This window comes from Buceros rhinoceros, unplaced genomic scaffold, assembly GCF_000710305.1.
Source record: "Buceros rhinoceros silvestris isolate BGI_N320 unplaced genomic scaffold, ASM71030v1 scaffold16634, whole genome shotgun sequence".
Taxonomy (NCBI): domain Eukaryota; kingdom Metazoa; phylum Chordata; class Aves; order Bucerotiformes; family Bucerotidae; genus Buceros; species Buceros rhinoceros.
The window spans coordinates 18,547-37,047 of record NW_010407822.1 but is presented as its reverse complement, the minus strand read 5'-3'; the positions used below and the strand labels follow the sequence as shown (position 1 = coordinate 37,047).

At 46.4% G+C, this 18,501-nt stretch overlaps 1 protein-coding gene across 1 annotated transcript in view; it reads right to left on the bottom strand.

Moving 5' to 3' along the window:
* Nucleotides 1-5,141: 5,141 nt before the first annotated feature.
* Nucleotides 5,142-18,501, bottom strand: part of LOC104492133 (chromosome unknown open reading frame, human C16orf70) — a 31,884-nt gene continuing 18,524 nt past the window's right edge. Inside the window, exons 7-17 of the mRNA XM_010134643.1 lie at nt 17,772-17,866; nt 15,316-15,413; nt 13,934-14,046; nt 12,267-12,400; nt 11,582-11,665; nt 11,292-11,374; nt 10,529-10,572; nt 8,813-8,856; nt 7,397-7,455; nt 6,675-6,747; nt 5,142-6,229 (exon numbers count right to left, since the gene is read on the bottom strand). Of these exons, the coding sequence (XP_010132945.1) occupies nt 6,140-6,229; nt 6,675-6,747; nt 7,397-7,455; nt 8,813-8,856; nt 10,529-10,572; nt 11,292-11,374; nt 11,582-11,665; nt 12,267-12,400; nt 13,934-14,046; nt 15,316-15,413; nt 17,772-17,866 (917 nt within the window). The 3' untranslated portion in view covers nt 5,142-6,139. The remainder of the gene's footprint in view (nt 6,230-6,674; nt 6,748-7,396; nt 7,456-8,812; nt 8,857-10,528; nt 10,573-11,291; nt 11,375-11,581; nt 11,666-12,266; nt 12,401-13,933; nt 14,047-15,315; nt 15,414-17,771; nt 17,867-18,501) is intronic.

Below are 18,501 nucleotides of genomic sequence, written 5' to 3'. Positions count from 1 at the left end.
CTCAGAGATCGGCTCCTCCCTCTGTAGCGCCTTAGACCTGCAACCTACCCACAACACCGCATCAGTGAGCGCATTTTGTCCCCAGTCAAAGCCGCTGCTCAACACCCTCCCTGTGCCAGCACATCCCCTGATCGCCGGCAGGGACAGAGCCAGAGCCAACGGTGTCCTCCGTTGCCTTCTGCGTTGAGCTGGAGCTGAGCTGACAGACGCCGTGTGAGCACAAGGCGCTGGGGATGTGCTGGAGGGACGCTGCAGCCCCCATGGGTCAGTAGACTCCACTGACTGCTGCAGCAGGCAGAAGGGCTTGGATTTCTCCCAAGCTGCAAGTTGTTTCCTAAATGATGAGGGTCTCCTCAGAGAAATCCTGAACCCCCTCTGTGTGGATGAGGAAGGACCCTCTCCCCACCTTTCTGATGCCGCTCACGAAACCAGGATCATCTGTTTCCAGCTAATTCAACGCACCAGCTGGGCTTTTACTGCAAAGCCTCGCCGGGTGGTTTTTTTTTCATGACTAACCCATGACGAGAAAAGAAAACATAAAACGATGAGGGTTCCACCAGCAGCAAGGAATGCAAGCAGCCTTCCCCGACAGACGCAAACGTGTGAAGCTGACAGTACAGTAGGTTTTATTGAATCCCTGGGATCCACACACAGTCAAAGCGTTGTTCCTACTGCCCATCAGTAGCCAAATTTGGTCACTAGACCGAGCAGAGCTGGCTTGAACCTCACATTCAGCACCTCCGAAGGCATCTCGGAACACAAACTGGTAGAGAATGCCAAGATCCATCACCCGGTCAGGCCACGGCTGACTGAGACAGCGTAGAAAGGGAAGCCAGGGCGGGCGCTGAGGCAACCCAGCGCTACGATGTTGTGCAGCCTAATTATGCATCTTCCTACAGCAGCTTCTCGACAGCAAACCCCACATACAAAATAATCAAAGGGCTCAGAGAACCCTCAGTAAATACCAGAGAGAGCGGCAGAGGAGAAAAGGGAAAACGGTGATTCCCGCTGCTTTGATTACGGAGTTGATGAGCTCATGGAGGGGGGTTCATTTGTGACTGGCACTTAAATAAACGTCTCTCTGAAGGGTATCAACACCGGAATGAAACTTAGGCACCACGTGGAATATGTAGTGTAGGCGTGAAACATCAAGGCACTTCCAAAATTGCAAAAAGCAGTATTTTAGAATGACCCGACTAGTAATTTAAAGGGGAATTAATTGGGGTATAGAAGAGAAGAGTTAAATTAATCACCACAGACTAGTCCAGAACAAAAGGTACTGCGAGAACGGTATTTACACGACAGTAAATGACCTGCTCTGCAAACTCCAGCTTACCTTTCCTGCTGGATTTCAGGCAGTGAGTGTTCCTAGACCACTAGGTCCAGGAACTAAACCACTAGGTCCAGGAACTAAACCACTAAGGGGATGAGTTTGCCTGCTGGAAAAATACACTCACCCCCAAACAAAAAGCCTTGGCAGAGAAAACATTTAAACAGTTAATTTCTTAGTTACAGCTAAACCCACAGAGGTAGAGAACACGGCAAGTCCCACCTGAACCCTCCAAGGAACAGACACGCTCTCTGCGGAAAGAAATCCCTCCCCAGGGGCACTCCCGGGCCACGCCGAAGCAGCCAGACCCAGTCTGTATGGTGACCCCCCACCCGGGGGTGGATTGATTCGGCTACATGTGCCGCATCGAGGGCAGCCAGAGAGGAGAGTGCTTTGGGTTGGGGCGATCGAGGTGAGGGAGCTGCAATGAGAAAAGGTGTTTCTGGGGCACAAGCTGACATGGAACGATCTTACCTGCAGAGCTAGCACGGGATAGCGGGGTTTGATCACAACACCAAAAACTATTCTGAACTCAAAGGCCTGCGGAACACAACCAGCCCTGGTGAAGCTCTCCCACACCAGACACCTTGGTCCTTGCCCCACTACTTGGCCGTGACGTTTCTTTCAGAGCAAGAGCCGCAGAGCTTCACCCAGGCAGACGGGGGAACGATGAATCACCAGCTCGCTGTGATGCTGAGCTGCGGGCAAGGGTTGGTTTGAAGCTGGTTTGGTGGCAGTGCTGGAATTTGAACGATCATGAGAGCATGAATCAGTTCTCGCACACCGCCTATTTCAGAAAAAAATCTGTTTAGAATTACAAGTCTGACGGATCCCGGCAACAGAAAACTGCGTTTTCTTGACAGGAACTGCAGTTCAGGGACCAGAGGGTTCTGGCCTTACACATCTACTGCCCAGAGTGGTCACAGGAGCCCAGGGACTGCTAAAGCATCCAGGAAGGAGAGTCAGCTCCACCTCTGAAAAGAAGGGCACAGCAATCAATCAGTTCTATTAAGTGTAAACAGTGAAATACTGTGGAAAACGCAGCAATATTTGAGGTAAGCAGACACGCACACAAACCCCTGATGAAATGAAACTCTTGAGGAAAAAGACACACATCAAAATGGGATCACGCAGGGACAGTGTTTCATTAGAAATGCAATTGCACTTCATGGGATCTCAAATGGTTTGACCACACGAGACCAGGATGATGGACCAACGCACACCCTGCCGACGTGTAGCATCCGTATCAAATCTGTATTACATGTAACTCTATCAAGGGCACCTGCTGCGGCGGGATCGGACACAGCCCAAACTTCTCGGGGCTCCTCAGCTCCGGCAGAGCTGGAGAGCAGCTCTCCTGCACCCCGAGCACCCCTCTGAAGGAACAGCTCACGGTTCAAACGAACACTCCTTCCTGCCTCCCTCACCTTCTCCTCCAGCACAACTCTGTTCCCTGTTCCTTCCTCTCTTCATCCAGGTGATTCAAAGTTGCCATCAGTGCCCCTTGGCCCAGCCCTAAACTTTTCATGCCAACAAGTCCTCAAGGCTCCACGCCAGCTGCCATCAGCACAGGAACAGCTTGGCTTCATCCAAACAGCAGAAAATGAATCAAAGCACCTCAGAGGAGCGAGCTATGAGCTGCTGCAATCACAAAGGAAGGGTGAGGAACCCCAAAAGAGCTGCTGCACGTTACCTGCCCGTGCCCTCCTCCTGCTCTGCCTCTCCCAGAGTCAAAGGCTCCGTGCTCTGCCCATCAGTAGCGGCCAAGCTGCGAAACTGCCTGTAGTTTTTGTCTGGTACAGAGGAGCTCCTCAAGCTGAAGGGATGGCCTAGAGAAGTGTCTGGCTGCTAAGAGAGCACGTGTCATCGTGCACGCTGCTTCGCTCGCTCGGACTCAGCGCAGCACTGCGGGTGAACCTCTGCGGTTGTGAAATACCTGTGGGTAGTGCTGTCCCGAGGCTTGAGGCACGTGCTACAGCAGCCACCCTGACCTCACGCTTCTGCGGAATTTCACCTCAACACACCTGAGAGCAGGGTAGTGGCAGCCTCTGCATGGCCATGACTCAGATCTTCCCGTCAGGAACTTATCTCCTCCTGCAGCTAATTCGGAGCCCTTATTAGAGAAGGATCAATTAATTGAAGTTATTAGCAGAATGGCTGTCACAGTTTAGTAACAAGCATCAGCACGCCCACCACCTCGATTCAGAGATCCAAGAATCCTCCCGGAGCACTGAGCCAGGCACCACGCAAGCCTGTTGTATATTCCAAGGCTGAAGGACACCAGAGCCGAGCGCTCTTCCCCACGTTCCGCAGCCAGTGCCGGAGGAGTGTGAACGGGAGCAGGAGTCGTCCCTCATGCCCTGTGTTAACCTCCGAGCTGCTCCAGGGTACGTGGCCTCCAAAGCTTGTCTCCTGAAGGCCCTTCGGACACGAGCAAGCAGCAGGAGAACTGGCGTTCGCTCCTTTCCCCGCAGGCACTTCTTCCATTCTGTGTGCGACACTCAAACTCTGAAACCCAATCGATTTTAACGACACCCACAGGCTGACATGGGTGTGACAACCGCGCTCTCGAACAATGCAGAAGCCACGGTGTTGTTTCCTATATGTTGAAGACTTCCCTTCTCCACCTTGGGGCAAAAATTTCTAATATGCTTCCACATATCTACTAGGAAATTCCACGTGTCTACTAGGAAACAACAAGCTATGTTAGTTTTTATAGTGCTCCTCCTGTGGAGAGCAGGCTGCACCGGCTGTGAGGCACAAACGCGAGTCAGGTACTTCAAACGCAACGTCCGAGAGACGGGAAAATAAAAAGGACCAATCGATAAGAAAAAAAGAGCAAAAACATCCATGATTTTATTACAAAAACACCCAGCAACTGTATTTAACACAAAACAGTAACTGAGAGTCTCGTTTTATTTTCTTTTCGGTGTACATGCTCAGTATTATTCCATCGAATTTACAGAAGGGCTATGTAAAACAAAATTAAAATTAGAGAGGAAACAAAAGGAAGGGCGAGGCATAGAATTTCCTTAGCAAGCCATGATCACAGGAGACAGCACAGCTGGAACAGGGGTTCGGCAGGAGCGACACCGAGGGATGAAGGTAAACAGTGACTTTGTCCTCATCCGTTAGATTCTCCATGGGGCTGTTTTATTCGTTTTAGCAAAACGGTTTATAGAGTATCACAGTATACAGGAAGACTAAATGGCAAAGAACGTCTCACACACACCCCACATTTATCCCTGCTACTGGTCCAGGATCCAAAACTGCAGCTAACATTCGATCTCCTCTCTCTCACTCACCGATAAACTATACAGGGTTACACTGTACATGGAGTTAAAATTACAAAAATGTCGTATTTACAAAATCTGTACACACATAGTAAAACTCACAAAATCGTCATCTATGTATCACAAGTTGCTACACCAAAATATTAAAAATGGGATAAAATTATACATTTCTCTTGTCCATTTTTAAAAAGGGTTCAATATTTCAAAGACAGACCACCTATTTCCCCCAGATAAGACCGGTAAGAGAACTAGAAACCTAACGTATCCTCCTGGGATAAAATGTCGCGAGCAGCATCTCCCAACCAGAAAGAAGCCTCTATCCTGTCTGTGGGGTGGGGTGTGCAGGTCGCGTGTAGGTACGGAAACGGTGACACTACGGGAAGGATGTCTTTGGCTAAACCTTTGGCATAAATTAAAATCACAGAGCAAAAGTTACAGAAAAGGTTTTCTCGGGGATGGCAGGGCTCGGGAAGCTCTTTCTGAGACACCATTCTACACAGCTTTCCTTTCTCCAGGGAAACAGGAGGAGGAACGGGGGGTTTGGAACACAGGCAAATGAGGCAACGCTATTTCTTCGTTATATTTTTCTGTAGTATGAAAAGTTGTATCAAATCTTTGCGCTAAAACATAATTCAATCATAGAAACAACCTCTTCCAGAATTACTTTTTTCTTGAAACTGCATATGAAAAAAAAAAAAACCCACTAGTAAACCAGCCATGGCAGAAAAAAAAAAAATTGTTTCAGCGTATCAAGTACGTATTAGTGCAGGAAGGTGGATAAATTTGATCCACTGTATAAATAAGCTTTATGCGCAGCGTACATTAAATAACCATCACACCCCACTCACACCCAGTACACAGATGCTCCTCAGTGAAGATAAAACGTTTATCAAGTAATTAAAGTGTATGTAGTGCAAATGTTACAACCAAGTATTATGCACATGCTACTTGCTTGGTTTAAAGTTACACAAAGATGTGGTGCCTGAAATCGTGGACATATATACACCCCTGTCACGCTTGGTACAATGTCCTAAGCCACAGAAATACCGATGTGTTTAGATCTATATATACACACACACGTTTTCTTAAAATGTGACCACCACATCAATACAGTAACACAAACAGACTAAAAATCAATACCTGCTTCCAGATGCTCCAAGGCTCAGAAAGTTTGTGCTTCTAACTCTTGCAGTCATTACGTGCCCCTCTTCCACCTCCCCCTCCTGCCAGCCGAGAAGGGGGGGACAGTCTCTTCGGGTCTGTGCTGCATAGGATGAGGGCAACGGAGAGGAATAAACGACGGCACAGGCACCTAAGCTGCTTTCCTCCATCAACAGTTCCACGCCCCATGATGAAGGGTTGAGAGAATTTCCCCTCCACACCCCTCCTGGGTGGAAAGGCTTATTGAAAAAAAAAATTAAATCATAACGTGCTTTCCGTATTATAAGTGGCAGCAAATCAAGGCACGCTGTACTAATTCTGTAGCATTGAGATTAGCTGACTCAGCAGGGGATGCTCACTGGGGAAGGTCCGATGTCCTCAGCTGGCTGCTGGGCCGCGTGGGGCCGTACAGAGTAACAGAAGCTATGTGATTATTCTGCATCACCTGCAAAAGGACAGCGGGGAAAAAGGGGAGTTAGAAGAACGGCACACCAAGCAGGGACTCAGAGGAGTGGAAATGGCAAATACAGAATCGATCTGCCCGAAGAAATCCCAACCCACGAAAGACAGCAACAAGCTCTTGACTAGCCCCTAAAAATGGTCCCTAGATTTCCATGACACATCTAAACACCAGCACGTGCCACCAGCGCTCGGGGCCGAGCGCATGCACCTCCTGCTAGTACGAGTTCTAGGTGCCACACTACAGCTCCAGCTCCATGTAACCTCAGAGAAGAGGTTGGACAGCTGCCCGTCTCTGCCCATAAGCTCAGAAAATGCAGCCACTCCCACGCGCTGGTTTTTATTGAAATGGGAAATGACAAGCCAGTAGTTGTAACAGCAAGCTCCTCATCTTCTCCTGCTCAAACAAGTACGAAAGTTTTTCTCCTAACCTCAAAGATCATTCGTTGCAGTCCAAAGCAAAAGGTTGACCCAAAGGGGTTAGTGTTGTTTGGAGATGATGACCTGAACAGAAAAGAGGGGGAAAAAATTAAAATAAATGAAAGGGTCAGGAATTCTTCGGGAAGTAAAACCCCTCAGTAATACAAGGTAAACTACGGCGTTTTTATCACGGCTTTCATCAGTCTGTGTTAAGCAACACCCCTGCTAGACTCCAAGAGAGCCAGAGGACACCTCTGCTTCCTGTCTCAGAGCCGCTACTAACACCCAGGGAGAAAGTAACCAAGAAGTTACTAACGACCTCTGCAGGAGAATTCTTCACTTAGCTCGATCCCTGAGAATAAACAGACACACAGGAAGAGAGAAGCAGCACGTAATTTATTGCGAGTTATTTTTGTGCAAGATCACTCTTCAGTCTGCTTTGTGTAGTAAACACGTATGGCAGGGGCCGCGACAGGCTGTCGTTAATCCCCTGGGTTTACTGTGTTTAGAAATTACCCTGTAAAGATGCTGAAATAGAATCGTTCACGTTTTATTTAATGGCATTTTTCAAAATTCACGTATCGCTTGTCCCTTGGTTATTTCTGACATTTCAGACTGAAACTTTAAGGGCAAAGCAGCCCAGAAGAGGCTAGTGCAATAGCTCTTCCTCTGCCTAACCTCACCCTCTGTTATCAGCTCATCCCTGCCAAGCGAAATAAGGAGAGATCTTTACCTGTGAAGTACCACTGGCTTCTCTACAGGGTGCCCCAGGAGATCCTGAATACTGTCCCACTGTGAATAGATCAAAGAATTGTGTGAAAATGAGGCACAGGAAAACTCTTTATCCAGGAAGAGTCATGTGCGTTTTTGTGACGCGCTCCTTTACCAAACACACAGAGGTTTTATTTACACAAGTATTTTGTAACTGAAGCCACACTCAGTCACAGAAACCATCCACTACTAGGGCTAAGAAATCCCCTCTGGATTTATTCTCATTTTTGTCTCAAAATAGCTGTGAATTAGAACTATGAGGACAGACAAATTCTATGGGTCTTATGGGTAAAACGTAGCTGCAAAGTCTTGGAGCATTCCAGGGACACCTCAGAGGACAAAGCACCTGTGGGAAACTCAGCAAAATATCTTCTTACAGACCTTTGCAGAGGGAAAAACAGCATCACTGCTGCCTCTCCCAAAAGTCTTCCCTTGATTTCAGCGACAGGTTTGGAAAAGAGGAGGAAAGCGGCTCTGCTTAATGACTGGCAACGTCCAGCAGCTTTCACCACTCTGAGCAGACCTAGCAAGAAGCTGCAGTGTCGCATACAAGGCTGAAGTCAGTCAGAGCACCGAAGGAGGTAAGTAATTCAGATCAAAAAGCAAAGAAGGGCACCTTCCAGGCTGCTGGCTCAATTTTTTCCTCCCAGTATGGGACCCCAAATTCACCACGAAAAGCCCTCATTTGGCACCGCAGGAGCCGAGAGAGCAGCGCTGGCCCTGGCTGCAGAGACGCTGCTGAGCACACAGTTTCTGAGAAGGTTTTCAACTTCGTGAGCTCTCCTGCTGGCAGCAGCAACTGCCTGGTGGGGAATCTCATTCAGGTGGAAGGCTGTGGAGTCCTGAAGGAGCCTGTTCCCATCAGGAGGTGTCACGTTGGCAGTGACATCTTTAAGTCTTTGTAAGTTTTTTGAGAAACATCCTGTTACGGGCACCCTTCAGAAGGCAGTGGAAGGGCACTGGACCCTCTTGGTTTGATGCTACATGTCTTCAAGAGCTACACTAAGCAGAAAAACTGTGAGAATCTTGTTTAGAAGTCTCTCTTCTCTTTGAGAAGTCACTCAGCCATTACTCCTTTTGCCTCCCCTTATCACTTATTTTACTGTTCGCTTTCTACCTGCAGCTGTCTTAAACTGCAAAGCCTACGACAATGCAGTAATTTCCTTTGCTCAGTGTGCTATTACAAACACCTTCAACCCTGAACACAACAAAATGTTTAAACCACAGAACACACGCTAACTTCTGGCCTTCAACTTCTCTATTTTAAAACAATGTGGAACAAGTGCTACTATTTCTTCAAAGCGTGTTGCAAATTTGGCACAGATCATTTTGATGGTTTAAGAAAAGGAGGAAAACATTTGGCTCTGCCCAGGCTTACCTTGCTGTATGTTGTGCATGTTTCTGTCTGTGAATCAGCACTATCTACGACAGAAAAAGAGAGAAAAGTAGATTATGCTTGAACAGTCTTCTCTATAATCCTTTATTTTGGGTTAAAGGAGGTAGCAGGAGACACACAAGCATTAGATGAGTTTATATACAAATTTACCAGCATTTACTAGAAACCAGAACTGTCGACAACATCCATTAAATGCCCCCTGAGGTGATTAAATAGATCTGCCTACTTATAGCAAGTTCCCACGTTAACACTATCAATCAGGGTAAAAGGAACGTGCCGAGCAGAGCCACTCACGGCGGTACCGTGATGTCCCACTCCTCAAGCCCCAACGCTCCACCGCCCTGGGAAGGAAGCTGGCTAAAACAGACGGCTTGAGACTCGGGAGCTGGCAGGGGCAGGCCTGGGATCAGCTCAAATGAAAAGCAGCGATAGCAGAGAGCTTGGGAATTGCAGCCTACCTATTCAGTAATAAAACATGCCCTCTTTATGCTGCAAGAGCTCGGTGTCTTGGACTCTGGCTCTCAATGTATTGTCTGAGGTTGAACGATAGCAGGGAGTTAATAAAGCTGCATCAGGCACTGCCACCAGCTGAAGGAGATGGGCTCCTCAAATTTTATATTGTTTGTTTACAACTTGAACATAAGCATGAGACCAGAAAGGTCAGTTAAACAAACAACCAAACAAAACCCCAGACACACTGGGAAGAGATTTGTGGGACTACTTGAGGTGACCAAAAATAACCAGAAATTAATGCCTTTGAAGTACTGCTCAATAACCTAAGGGAAAATAAGTTTGAAAGCGAGAACTTTCACGCTTATTTTCTTGTCTGCAGTACAAATCAGCTTTGTATAAGCTTGTATATGCAGGCACTGTTTTTCCAGGTTTTTATTCCTCTATGTGTGCAAACTGCTGTGACAGCCACAGGAGAACCGCACTTCGCCCAGGGAAATGCTTTCAGAGAAAGCCAGTCAGAAGGAAGCCAGCCTCCCTGGCCAAAACCCAGCCAGCACCCAGTACCCCCTGCATAACCAAAACACACCCTTTCCCAGGACACCCGTTAATTCCCACATTCCAGAAGTCTACCTCGGTCACTGCGATCTTCAGTCAAACGAGGTGCCCCGTGTTTTGTCGAGGTTACTTACACGCGGAGCTGGGCACTCTGTGGACTCAGCACTACTGATTTGGTATTCTTTTTTTCCCGGGTAGGGATTTTTCAAGTGAACATAACAGACAACTCTGTCCACAGCCCATACACCCAACGCATTCCAAACGTTTGTTCTCATTCCCAGCTAAACCAGTTGATGTTAAATACCTTGAACAAGCCTTTCAAGGGCCACCTCAGCGTTAAGAAGTTCACTGGTGGATCCGGCAGAGCAGCTCAGCCTAACCCTGCCCTACAGATCTGGAGCCTCCAGGTACGAGGTAACAGATTTTAGCAGAGTGGCAGCATCACAGAAAATCAGTGATGTTGCAGCAAAATACTTGTGTGATCCAAGTAAGTTAACAAGGTCGTGTAAAACCAGAGAACTGATTTTTCACTCACACAGAAACCTAACCCCCAAGTTTCTACTCTGCCTCACTGACTTTCACTGTAAGCATCCCCTGGTGACGCATTAGAAATGAAAAGGGATCACAGTTCCCCTCTGAGCACTCTGTCGTACGTGCCACCTGAAGCAGGACAACAGCTGAACCACTCACCTCGCTTAATGACTAGTGGAATCTTGAATTCGCAGCGATGGTAACTAGAAAGTGCAAATTGTAAAGCTATTAGAGAACAGAAAAGCCGCATAAACTGCCCAGCACGAACTCAGGGCTCTTAACAACCAGTTTAATGAACAGTCACATGAATAACAACACGACAAAGAGAAGCTCAAAGCTAACACATTAAGGAAAGTTGTCATTTCTATTTTCTACATCAAAAACCACACCAGCCTAGCAATGTCCTAACACAATTTTCTGGAGGACATGAGAGATCTTTCAGCACAAATTTCTCTGCTGTTACACAGAGCGCAGGGAAAAATATTCAGCTTAAAACAGTACTATAGATTTCTCTGTCACTAAGTGCTTTAACTGTTTATTCCTCCTCTGGAGTTTACATTTAAAAAGTACTGAAAATATGCTCAGAAGCATGAGATTTTTTAAATCACTAGCTGAAATAGTCAGGAAGAAACCAGCAGCCTACCTACCACTAAACGGACACTCCTGCTAACACAAAGTTTGCCTCTAGGAAGAGAGTTTGCATGTTACAGCCTCACCAAGAACTACCTTACCTCATTCGCTGCTTTCACACCTACTTGGCAATACAAAGGCTTTTAAAAGTAAAGAGAAAATAATTTTAAAATGTGCTAATAATGATGGCTGAAACCTCCACAGGTTACCAGATACACCAGAGATTCCTGGAGACAAATACTGCAATTCTGTCAAGGGAACACAGGATTTGAGACCGGCTCTTCCCACTCACATGTTAAAGTTGTAATGACCGGGGTAATTTGTATGCAGGACAAATTTCTTCACCTTGTGAGTGTTTGCATCAAAGAGAATATCCTGTTGAAGAAAAAGCAGAGAGACGTGAAGCAATTTGGAGAGAGGAGGGTGGCTTTCCCCAAACTAGCTGCGATTAATTACAACAGCACAGGGGAGCCATCGAGGCTTCCGCACTCTCTCCTTTCCCACCGCCTTCAGCCTTCTGAAAGGATCGCCGTGTCGCCAACCCAAGCTACCCCCCTCTGCGGACGGCAGCTTCCCACTCACCACTCCAAGCGTGAAGTAATTGAAGAAGTAGTCATTGCACTTCGATGGGACCTGCTTATGGGGCGAGGGCGAGTGGATTTTCATCTGCAAGAAACACATTTTTCAGATGGGGTTAGTAGGGCTCACAAAGGTGAACGCCACTGGCAGCATCACCACATGCAAACAAAGCGCCACGGTTCCATCTGAAGCCCTTGTTGGAATATGTAAGATAATGGTGCTTCGCGACAGGACCACCAGCTGCCTGCAGGGGCACGGTGACACATCAGCTTTTTTCTTTTTTAGTTATCTGGGGTGAAAGGTTTATTCACGTGCTGCTATGTAAAAACATTAGGAAAGGATCAAAGTACGCGTTGAAGTTATTTTACATAAAATATAATTAAAAATAGGCAGTACACACATGCTGAGGCTCATCTGGATTCATGTGCTCACATTTTTATAACTTTCTAAACCAGTTAAAACAATGACTTTTTTTAATTTAAACAGATTTGCATTGATTTAGCTTAAAAAAGCTTTTCAAAACCAAATTATACAACAGTTCATCCTGGTCTATTTTATGTCAAGTGGAGCACCGATTAATTTGCGCTGCATGGGGCAGCTTAACCTCACCAGCCTCGCAAAACACGGGCCCTGTGATGAAACCAGCGCCGAAGAGAGGCAAGGTCCTGTGCCTGCTGAATCCCCTCACCTTATCTTCGGACTTGTAGAAGACTTTGTGGGGAGACCCCAGGGTGCTCAGCACATCCTGGCACGAATCACCAAAGTACACACAACGCTCAAATACCCGCATCTTGGCATCGGCTAAAACACCCGGGACGCAGCCTGAGGAATGGAAAACAACTCAAAATTAATCCCTTCTGATAGAAGATTCGTCAGCAAACACCGCTGAAAGCTCAGCACTCCTCTACGGATCACAAACCAAACAGCTGCATGTAGACGGCAGCGCCAAAGTAAATGTCACCCTTTATTTTGCAACAGTTTATACGTTTCTGGTCACAGCGATGTCTGTGTTGAGAGAGGCGCAGACCCCCATCCTCACCTCCACCTTCACTGCCCTGCCAGTCACTGGAAGGCGACTTGCTTTCCAGCCTCAGTTAGGTCTGCTGGTGAGTCCCAGGAATTATTGCTGTCCATAAAATATTCTACTCTGTCAGCTGGAGCCGTACCTCCGGCTAAAGAAGCAAAGCCCACGGAGTGAGACTCCTTACCCCTATTACCTGTGTCAGCAAACATTCTTTACTCAGGAAATTCAGACACTCTTTACCCCTGTAGGTGACTAAATCAATAGCAAGTAGGTTCCTACACGAACAGGGTTAAAAGCAGATCTTACTGGGAGAATGAATTGCTGACGTTTGTTAGCAGATGTTAAGAACTGGCCCTTTCTTACCCTTCGTGCCCCCACTTGCTTTCCAGAAGGCAGCATCGTACCTTTACGAGAATGCACGTACCCGTGTGCAGCAGTTAGTGCAGCGCTCGGGGCGTGCTCTCAATACACACTGGGCTTTTCTCGCTAGGTAGCTAATCACTCAATAAATCGAAAAATCCAACTCACTCATCCTTGACTGCTTAAGCGAGAGTTACTTCACATGAATACACTTGCAGAGAACTCTTGCTGGAACAGGTGTGTAAGATACTCTACAAAGGAGTTTCAGCAAACTTCAGCAAGACCCGAACAACACGTGCCCTGATTACTCCTCTGCAAGTTTTACTTTGCATGTAAATGCTAATTAATAATTATTTTATTCATTGGCAACATTTCCTTTAAGCTGAAGGGGTCAAAAGCCAAGCCTGCTAGTGAAAATTGTTAAAAACATCTCAGTATTTTCATTGTCTGACGACTGAGCAAGGCTCCTTTGCAGTCATTACCTTTTTCTCTCATTTCTAAGCACTGCCCTGCCTCTGAAAGCACGCGCAAGGAGAAGGCACTCATCAGCCCCTGTCACTTTAATTGCTGTCTCCTACAGCAAATGAAAAGGGAATTGAATTTGAAGTGCTGTCTAAGGCTGCAGCATGGATGCAGTCTCTTGCTGGCATTTTTAAAAGTCTTCTGGAATAATCACCTGGAGACAAATTCCAGTGCTGCAAACAGTCTCTAAGGGCTCTGAACTACTGAGGACAGGGCTACAGTCCTCCGTGATTCCTCTAGGGCCGGGGGTCTGCAGCAGCAGGCAGGCTCACCTTCACAAGGTTTGGGGGTTTTTTTGGTTTTGTTTCCACTAGTTCAAAATAAGGAACACAGAACACTTTGACACCACCTATAAAAGCATCACAAATAACCTACGCTTAATTTACACAGGTTCCCCCCTCTTCTCCTGAGGAAAGCAACCAGTTCCAGGTTCTGAGCATCGCTAATACCTGCAGTGAGTAGGCGAAGCCGTAAACCTGAGGGTCCAGTTCCATCTCTCAGAACATCAACGTTCTCGGCATACACATTACCAAGGAAACAGCTGAGAGGCATCAGGGGAGCCCTGAAACCAACCACACAAAAACGTGCTTAGGATTTGCTTAATCTGCAAACTTTCCATTTTCAAGCTGGTACCAGTTCACTGGAACAGAGCAGGTTCATCTCAACAAAGCTGCATTTATCTCAGACTGAAGATGAAAAGTTCCATCAAGCACAAGGCACAGAAAGTCTGGGGAAAGAGGAAGAGGAACAAGGCAGCACTCAAACGCAGGACCCGCACTATTAATGAGACAAGGAGCGGGCTTCAAAGACTCCAGGAATTACAGAAACTGTCTCTAGCCTTTGGGTATCTCCTGGGAGGACATGCCCCCTCAGACCTCTTGAAGGGAAAATACAATAATATTTGAGAAAATAATCAGCCCCAAGTAACCTATTTTCAATGGAAGGGCTGCTTTGGGGGGATTAATTTATAACCTTCTGTAGAATTCATTGCTCTTGTGTGAACAAGAGGAGACAATGTCTGCGTAAACAAGGTTCCCTCCCTTGTGAGCAGCAGTCCAAGGATGCGTTAATCTCCTCCTGGCACTAGAACAAAACTGTCTCTGCAGAAACTACCACTTTATCAGTTTGGGTATTTATAAGCTGAAAGAGAGAATTCACAGAAGTCCATCCAATTTTTCCTTGAGTAAGGAACCCCAGGAGCAATGCTTTTAGAAAGAGGATAACATCGGGTGTCGTACAATAAATTACTGCTTAAAAGAAAACGGAATACAAAACCATAGAAAACGTGAGCCCGGTTAAATCACTCCATTAGTGTTAAGGCATGAAGATTAGTTCCCTCAGAATAGCCCTGGGTGAATCCCCAGCACCCCTCTGGGCACTGGCACAGGTTGCCCAGAGCGGCTGTGGATGCTGCATCCCTGGAAGTGTTCAAGGCCAGGCTGGACCAGCCTTGGAGCAACCTGGTCTACTGGTAAGTGTCCCTGCTCACTGCAGGGGGGGTTGGAACTAGATGATCTTTAGAGGTCCCTTCCAACCCAAACCCATCCATGATTTCCTCTTTTACTTAAAGAATTCGTTTTCAGGTTGACTGAATTCCCCTACCACAGCTTGATTTTATAGCAACATAAATCCAACCAACATCCGATTCTAAGGTCTGAGGAGAACACCTATGGAAATCTGAAACAGGTTGGGATCTAAAGGCATTCTGCACTCCCCAAAAGACCCAAACTGACCTAAAAATGTATGATTACGTTTAGCATTCACAAAAAGGCAAATGAGGAAGAAAAAGTATATTCTGAATGACCAAAGCAGCACGACCAGTGGTACATACTTGGTATCCTGCAGACTGTTTCCGTTGTAGATGTACATACGTTTCACAGTCGCACCGTGTGGAATTTGCAGAGAGGCGAGACCATGGGCAAAGTTAGGCTGTGGAGATACAAAATCATTCGCGTTACAGGACACAGCAGACACTTCAGGGCAAAGACAGAAATGCCATTAGAAACACACTACATTCAGGTGAGTCTCCGACCAAAGACAAGGGGGAAAACACCAACAGAAACTCATTTTCTAGCTGGTGTTTCTTTACTCGACCCCACTCCTGATTCCCAGGCTGCGGGGAAACACTCGCTGTGTTTATCCACCAGAAGATGGCACTAGCCTGACAATCAGCCACGGCACATACCGAGAATTCGGGTTTTCTCGGTCTGATTTCCACTGCGAGTTGCCGGGAAAGGATTTGTACTGATAGGCTGTGTTTCAGTTCTAAGAAACTGGCTGTCTTAAAGGTAGAACTGATTTTTGTTTCTCACTGCATTAATTTCAGCCTTTTAACGCTTCTGCTGGTTTGTTAAATGCCTTTATCTGGTGATCAGAAACTCATTCATTAAATAGATTTTCCTCTCTCTTTATCACCACATTCTTACACATAGTGTTTTGACAGGGATTTTGAGCATTCTCGTCCAACAGCGTGCTAAGGAAGCCAGATTCACTCTTCTAGAGCCTGTTTCTTTCAACTCCGAAGATGACAGGACCTTCCTCAAGGCTGTCAACATACTTTGCTGGCACTGAACAGAAAAAACCCCTAACTTTGTCACAAGCAGTCACCAAAACCAGGATGCACAACATGCAAACTATCATCCTGGTCTGCTTTAACAGGACATCACAGAGAATAACTTCTTGCAGTTTTGTTAGGGGGGGAAAAAAAAAAAAAAATTAACCCAGAGCAGTGACTTCCACTGCTGTGGGTATTTAGAAGAGAGCCTCCACTACTCAGCCAGTCTAAAGATGCCTTGATCTCAGTCCTCTGTCTGAACTTGCCCAGAACACGAACACCTCAAGCACAGCTCTCCAAAGCAGTCAGACTTCAGATCGCTTCAACACACTTTGGCCTTAGCAGCAGAGAAATCTTCTCCAGAGCCATGAAGTGCCGAGGCCATAGATGCCTCATTTCCTTAACAGAAACAGCACGAGCAGGTCTCACGCCCTCCTCGCCTGCAGTTTGTTACCAGCTATGTAAAACCCCAAAGTTTTCTTCAGAGTAATCTCAGCATATGGAAATGAAAAAACCCTGCTTTGCTAACTAGTTTCACATTCCTATATGAACTTGACACGCCTCTGTTTGCTCAGTCATCCTATTTGTACCTGTTCATGTTCCTGGGGAGAATTTCACCTTTCACTCAGCACAACATTGCATTAACCTCATTTGAATGACTGGATGTTTTTGAGAATGCAAAATTATTTCCTCTGCTGTTCCATCAGCTATGAAGAACTGCTTCATCCCCAACTACGTCCCTCTCGAAGCGTATTTGCACCGAGCACTCCGTAACCATCCTGAATTCATAAACACCCTGGAAACTCCTGCATGAAAAGCGACTCCTCTTTGTGGGACATTCGTTCTGTTTGGCTTACTAGGTTTCTGTTTACCTTCTGATATTTCTGAAACCCGACTGACCTTCACTACTACTAAATAGTAACTGCCCTTAGTTACCTCCTGTTCTCTCACATGTCAAAACACAGCTACTAAAGCATCAGGCTGTGACATAAAACAGGTGTCATCGTTGATACCTCCCACTTTGTTTTGGCTCTTCCTGTGTTCCTTTTTATTTTAATACCATACAACACATCCCTTTCAACCGATAAGCCTAGAGAACACAGCTGAGGGGGTTCCCATCCTCACACAAAACAAGTTACACGCACATTTTTGTTAGTAAAGGCGGAAATCACAGCAGACCTGATCTTGTTTCCTCTATAGTCAGTGATTTCCAAAGATTTCAGAACGCAGTGATGCATTCGATCGCTCAGTAACTCATCTGAACACTTGGTGAATATGCAAACAGGCTTTACTTGGCCTTCTCAAAGCACTCGCACTGAAGGACACTTAAGATGGAAATGTATTTTATGAACTCTATCCCAGTTTAGTTGCATAATCGCTTTGATGAGATTCAAAAATATCTGATAAAAGAACAGCCTCCCAGTGGGTTGCTTAATATTTATGTATTTGCATAGAGAGCACTCATATTTTTAGGAGACTCCTTTCAACAGCAGAACTGCTGGTCCCAGCTCATGATGCAAGCAAACCCTCTAAGCATATCCCTTCTGCTAAAGAGAATAAAGTTTTTAACTTTGAAATGATTACACAGCATGAATAAGGGCATGACTGAGGAGTTAGATTCCTCCCAAATTACTGGTTTCTGTTGCTTGCAGGCGAGCCACGCTGGAGGTGACACTTTGCAATTACCACAGAAGCAAAAAAAGACCATCCATTAACTACGAGTGATTGCTGACCTCGTACTTGGGCGTTTCAGTCCAGGAGTCTAACTGGAAAGAAAACGACAGTCCTCTGAAATTGAGGTGAAACAGTTGCTCAGCGGAATTATACACTGAAAGGGAAAAGAAAGGAAAAACAGTTACCAAAATGAACTGAGAAATCTCCAGTTCCCCCTTTCATCACCTCAATGACTTGACTACATCTCGAGAGGCAGGAGGGACACAATTACACAGAACAATCATAGTTTTGCTTTTAACTTGCTGCAGTAGAAACACGGCTGTAAGAAACCTTCGCTCCCTTAGTTGCCTGTGCGAGGCCGCCGGCTCTACCCTCCCCCGACGATACCAGTATACAGCCGGACACCGTCAGTGACACCCTAACAGCCCCAGAGTTGTTTAACCAGCCAGAGTTACAATAAACAGAGCTGTTGGGAAACGCTTGTACAATATTAACCAAAAGCCTTTCAGACAGACGTTCCCAGAACGCTGACAGATTCCGTATTTCCCAGCACTGGGAAGCACGTTCCCGAGAGGGAGCTCCGATACCAGTATACAGCCGGACACCGTCAGTGACACCCTAACAGCCCCAGAGTTGTTTAACCAGCCAGAGTTACAATAAACAGAGCTGTTGGGAAACGCTTGTACAATATTAACCAAAAGCCTTTCAGACAGACGTTCCCAGAACGCTGACAGATTCCGTATTTCCCAGCACTGGGAAGCACGTTCCCGAGAGGGAGCTCACAGGTAC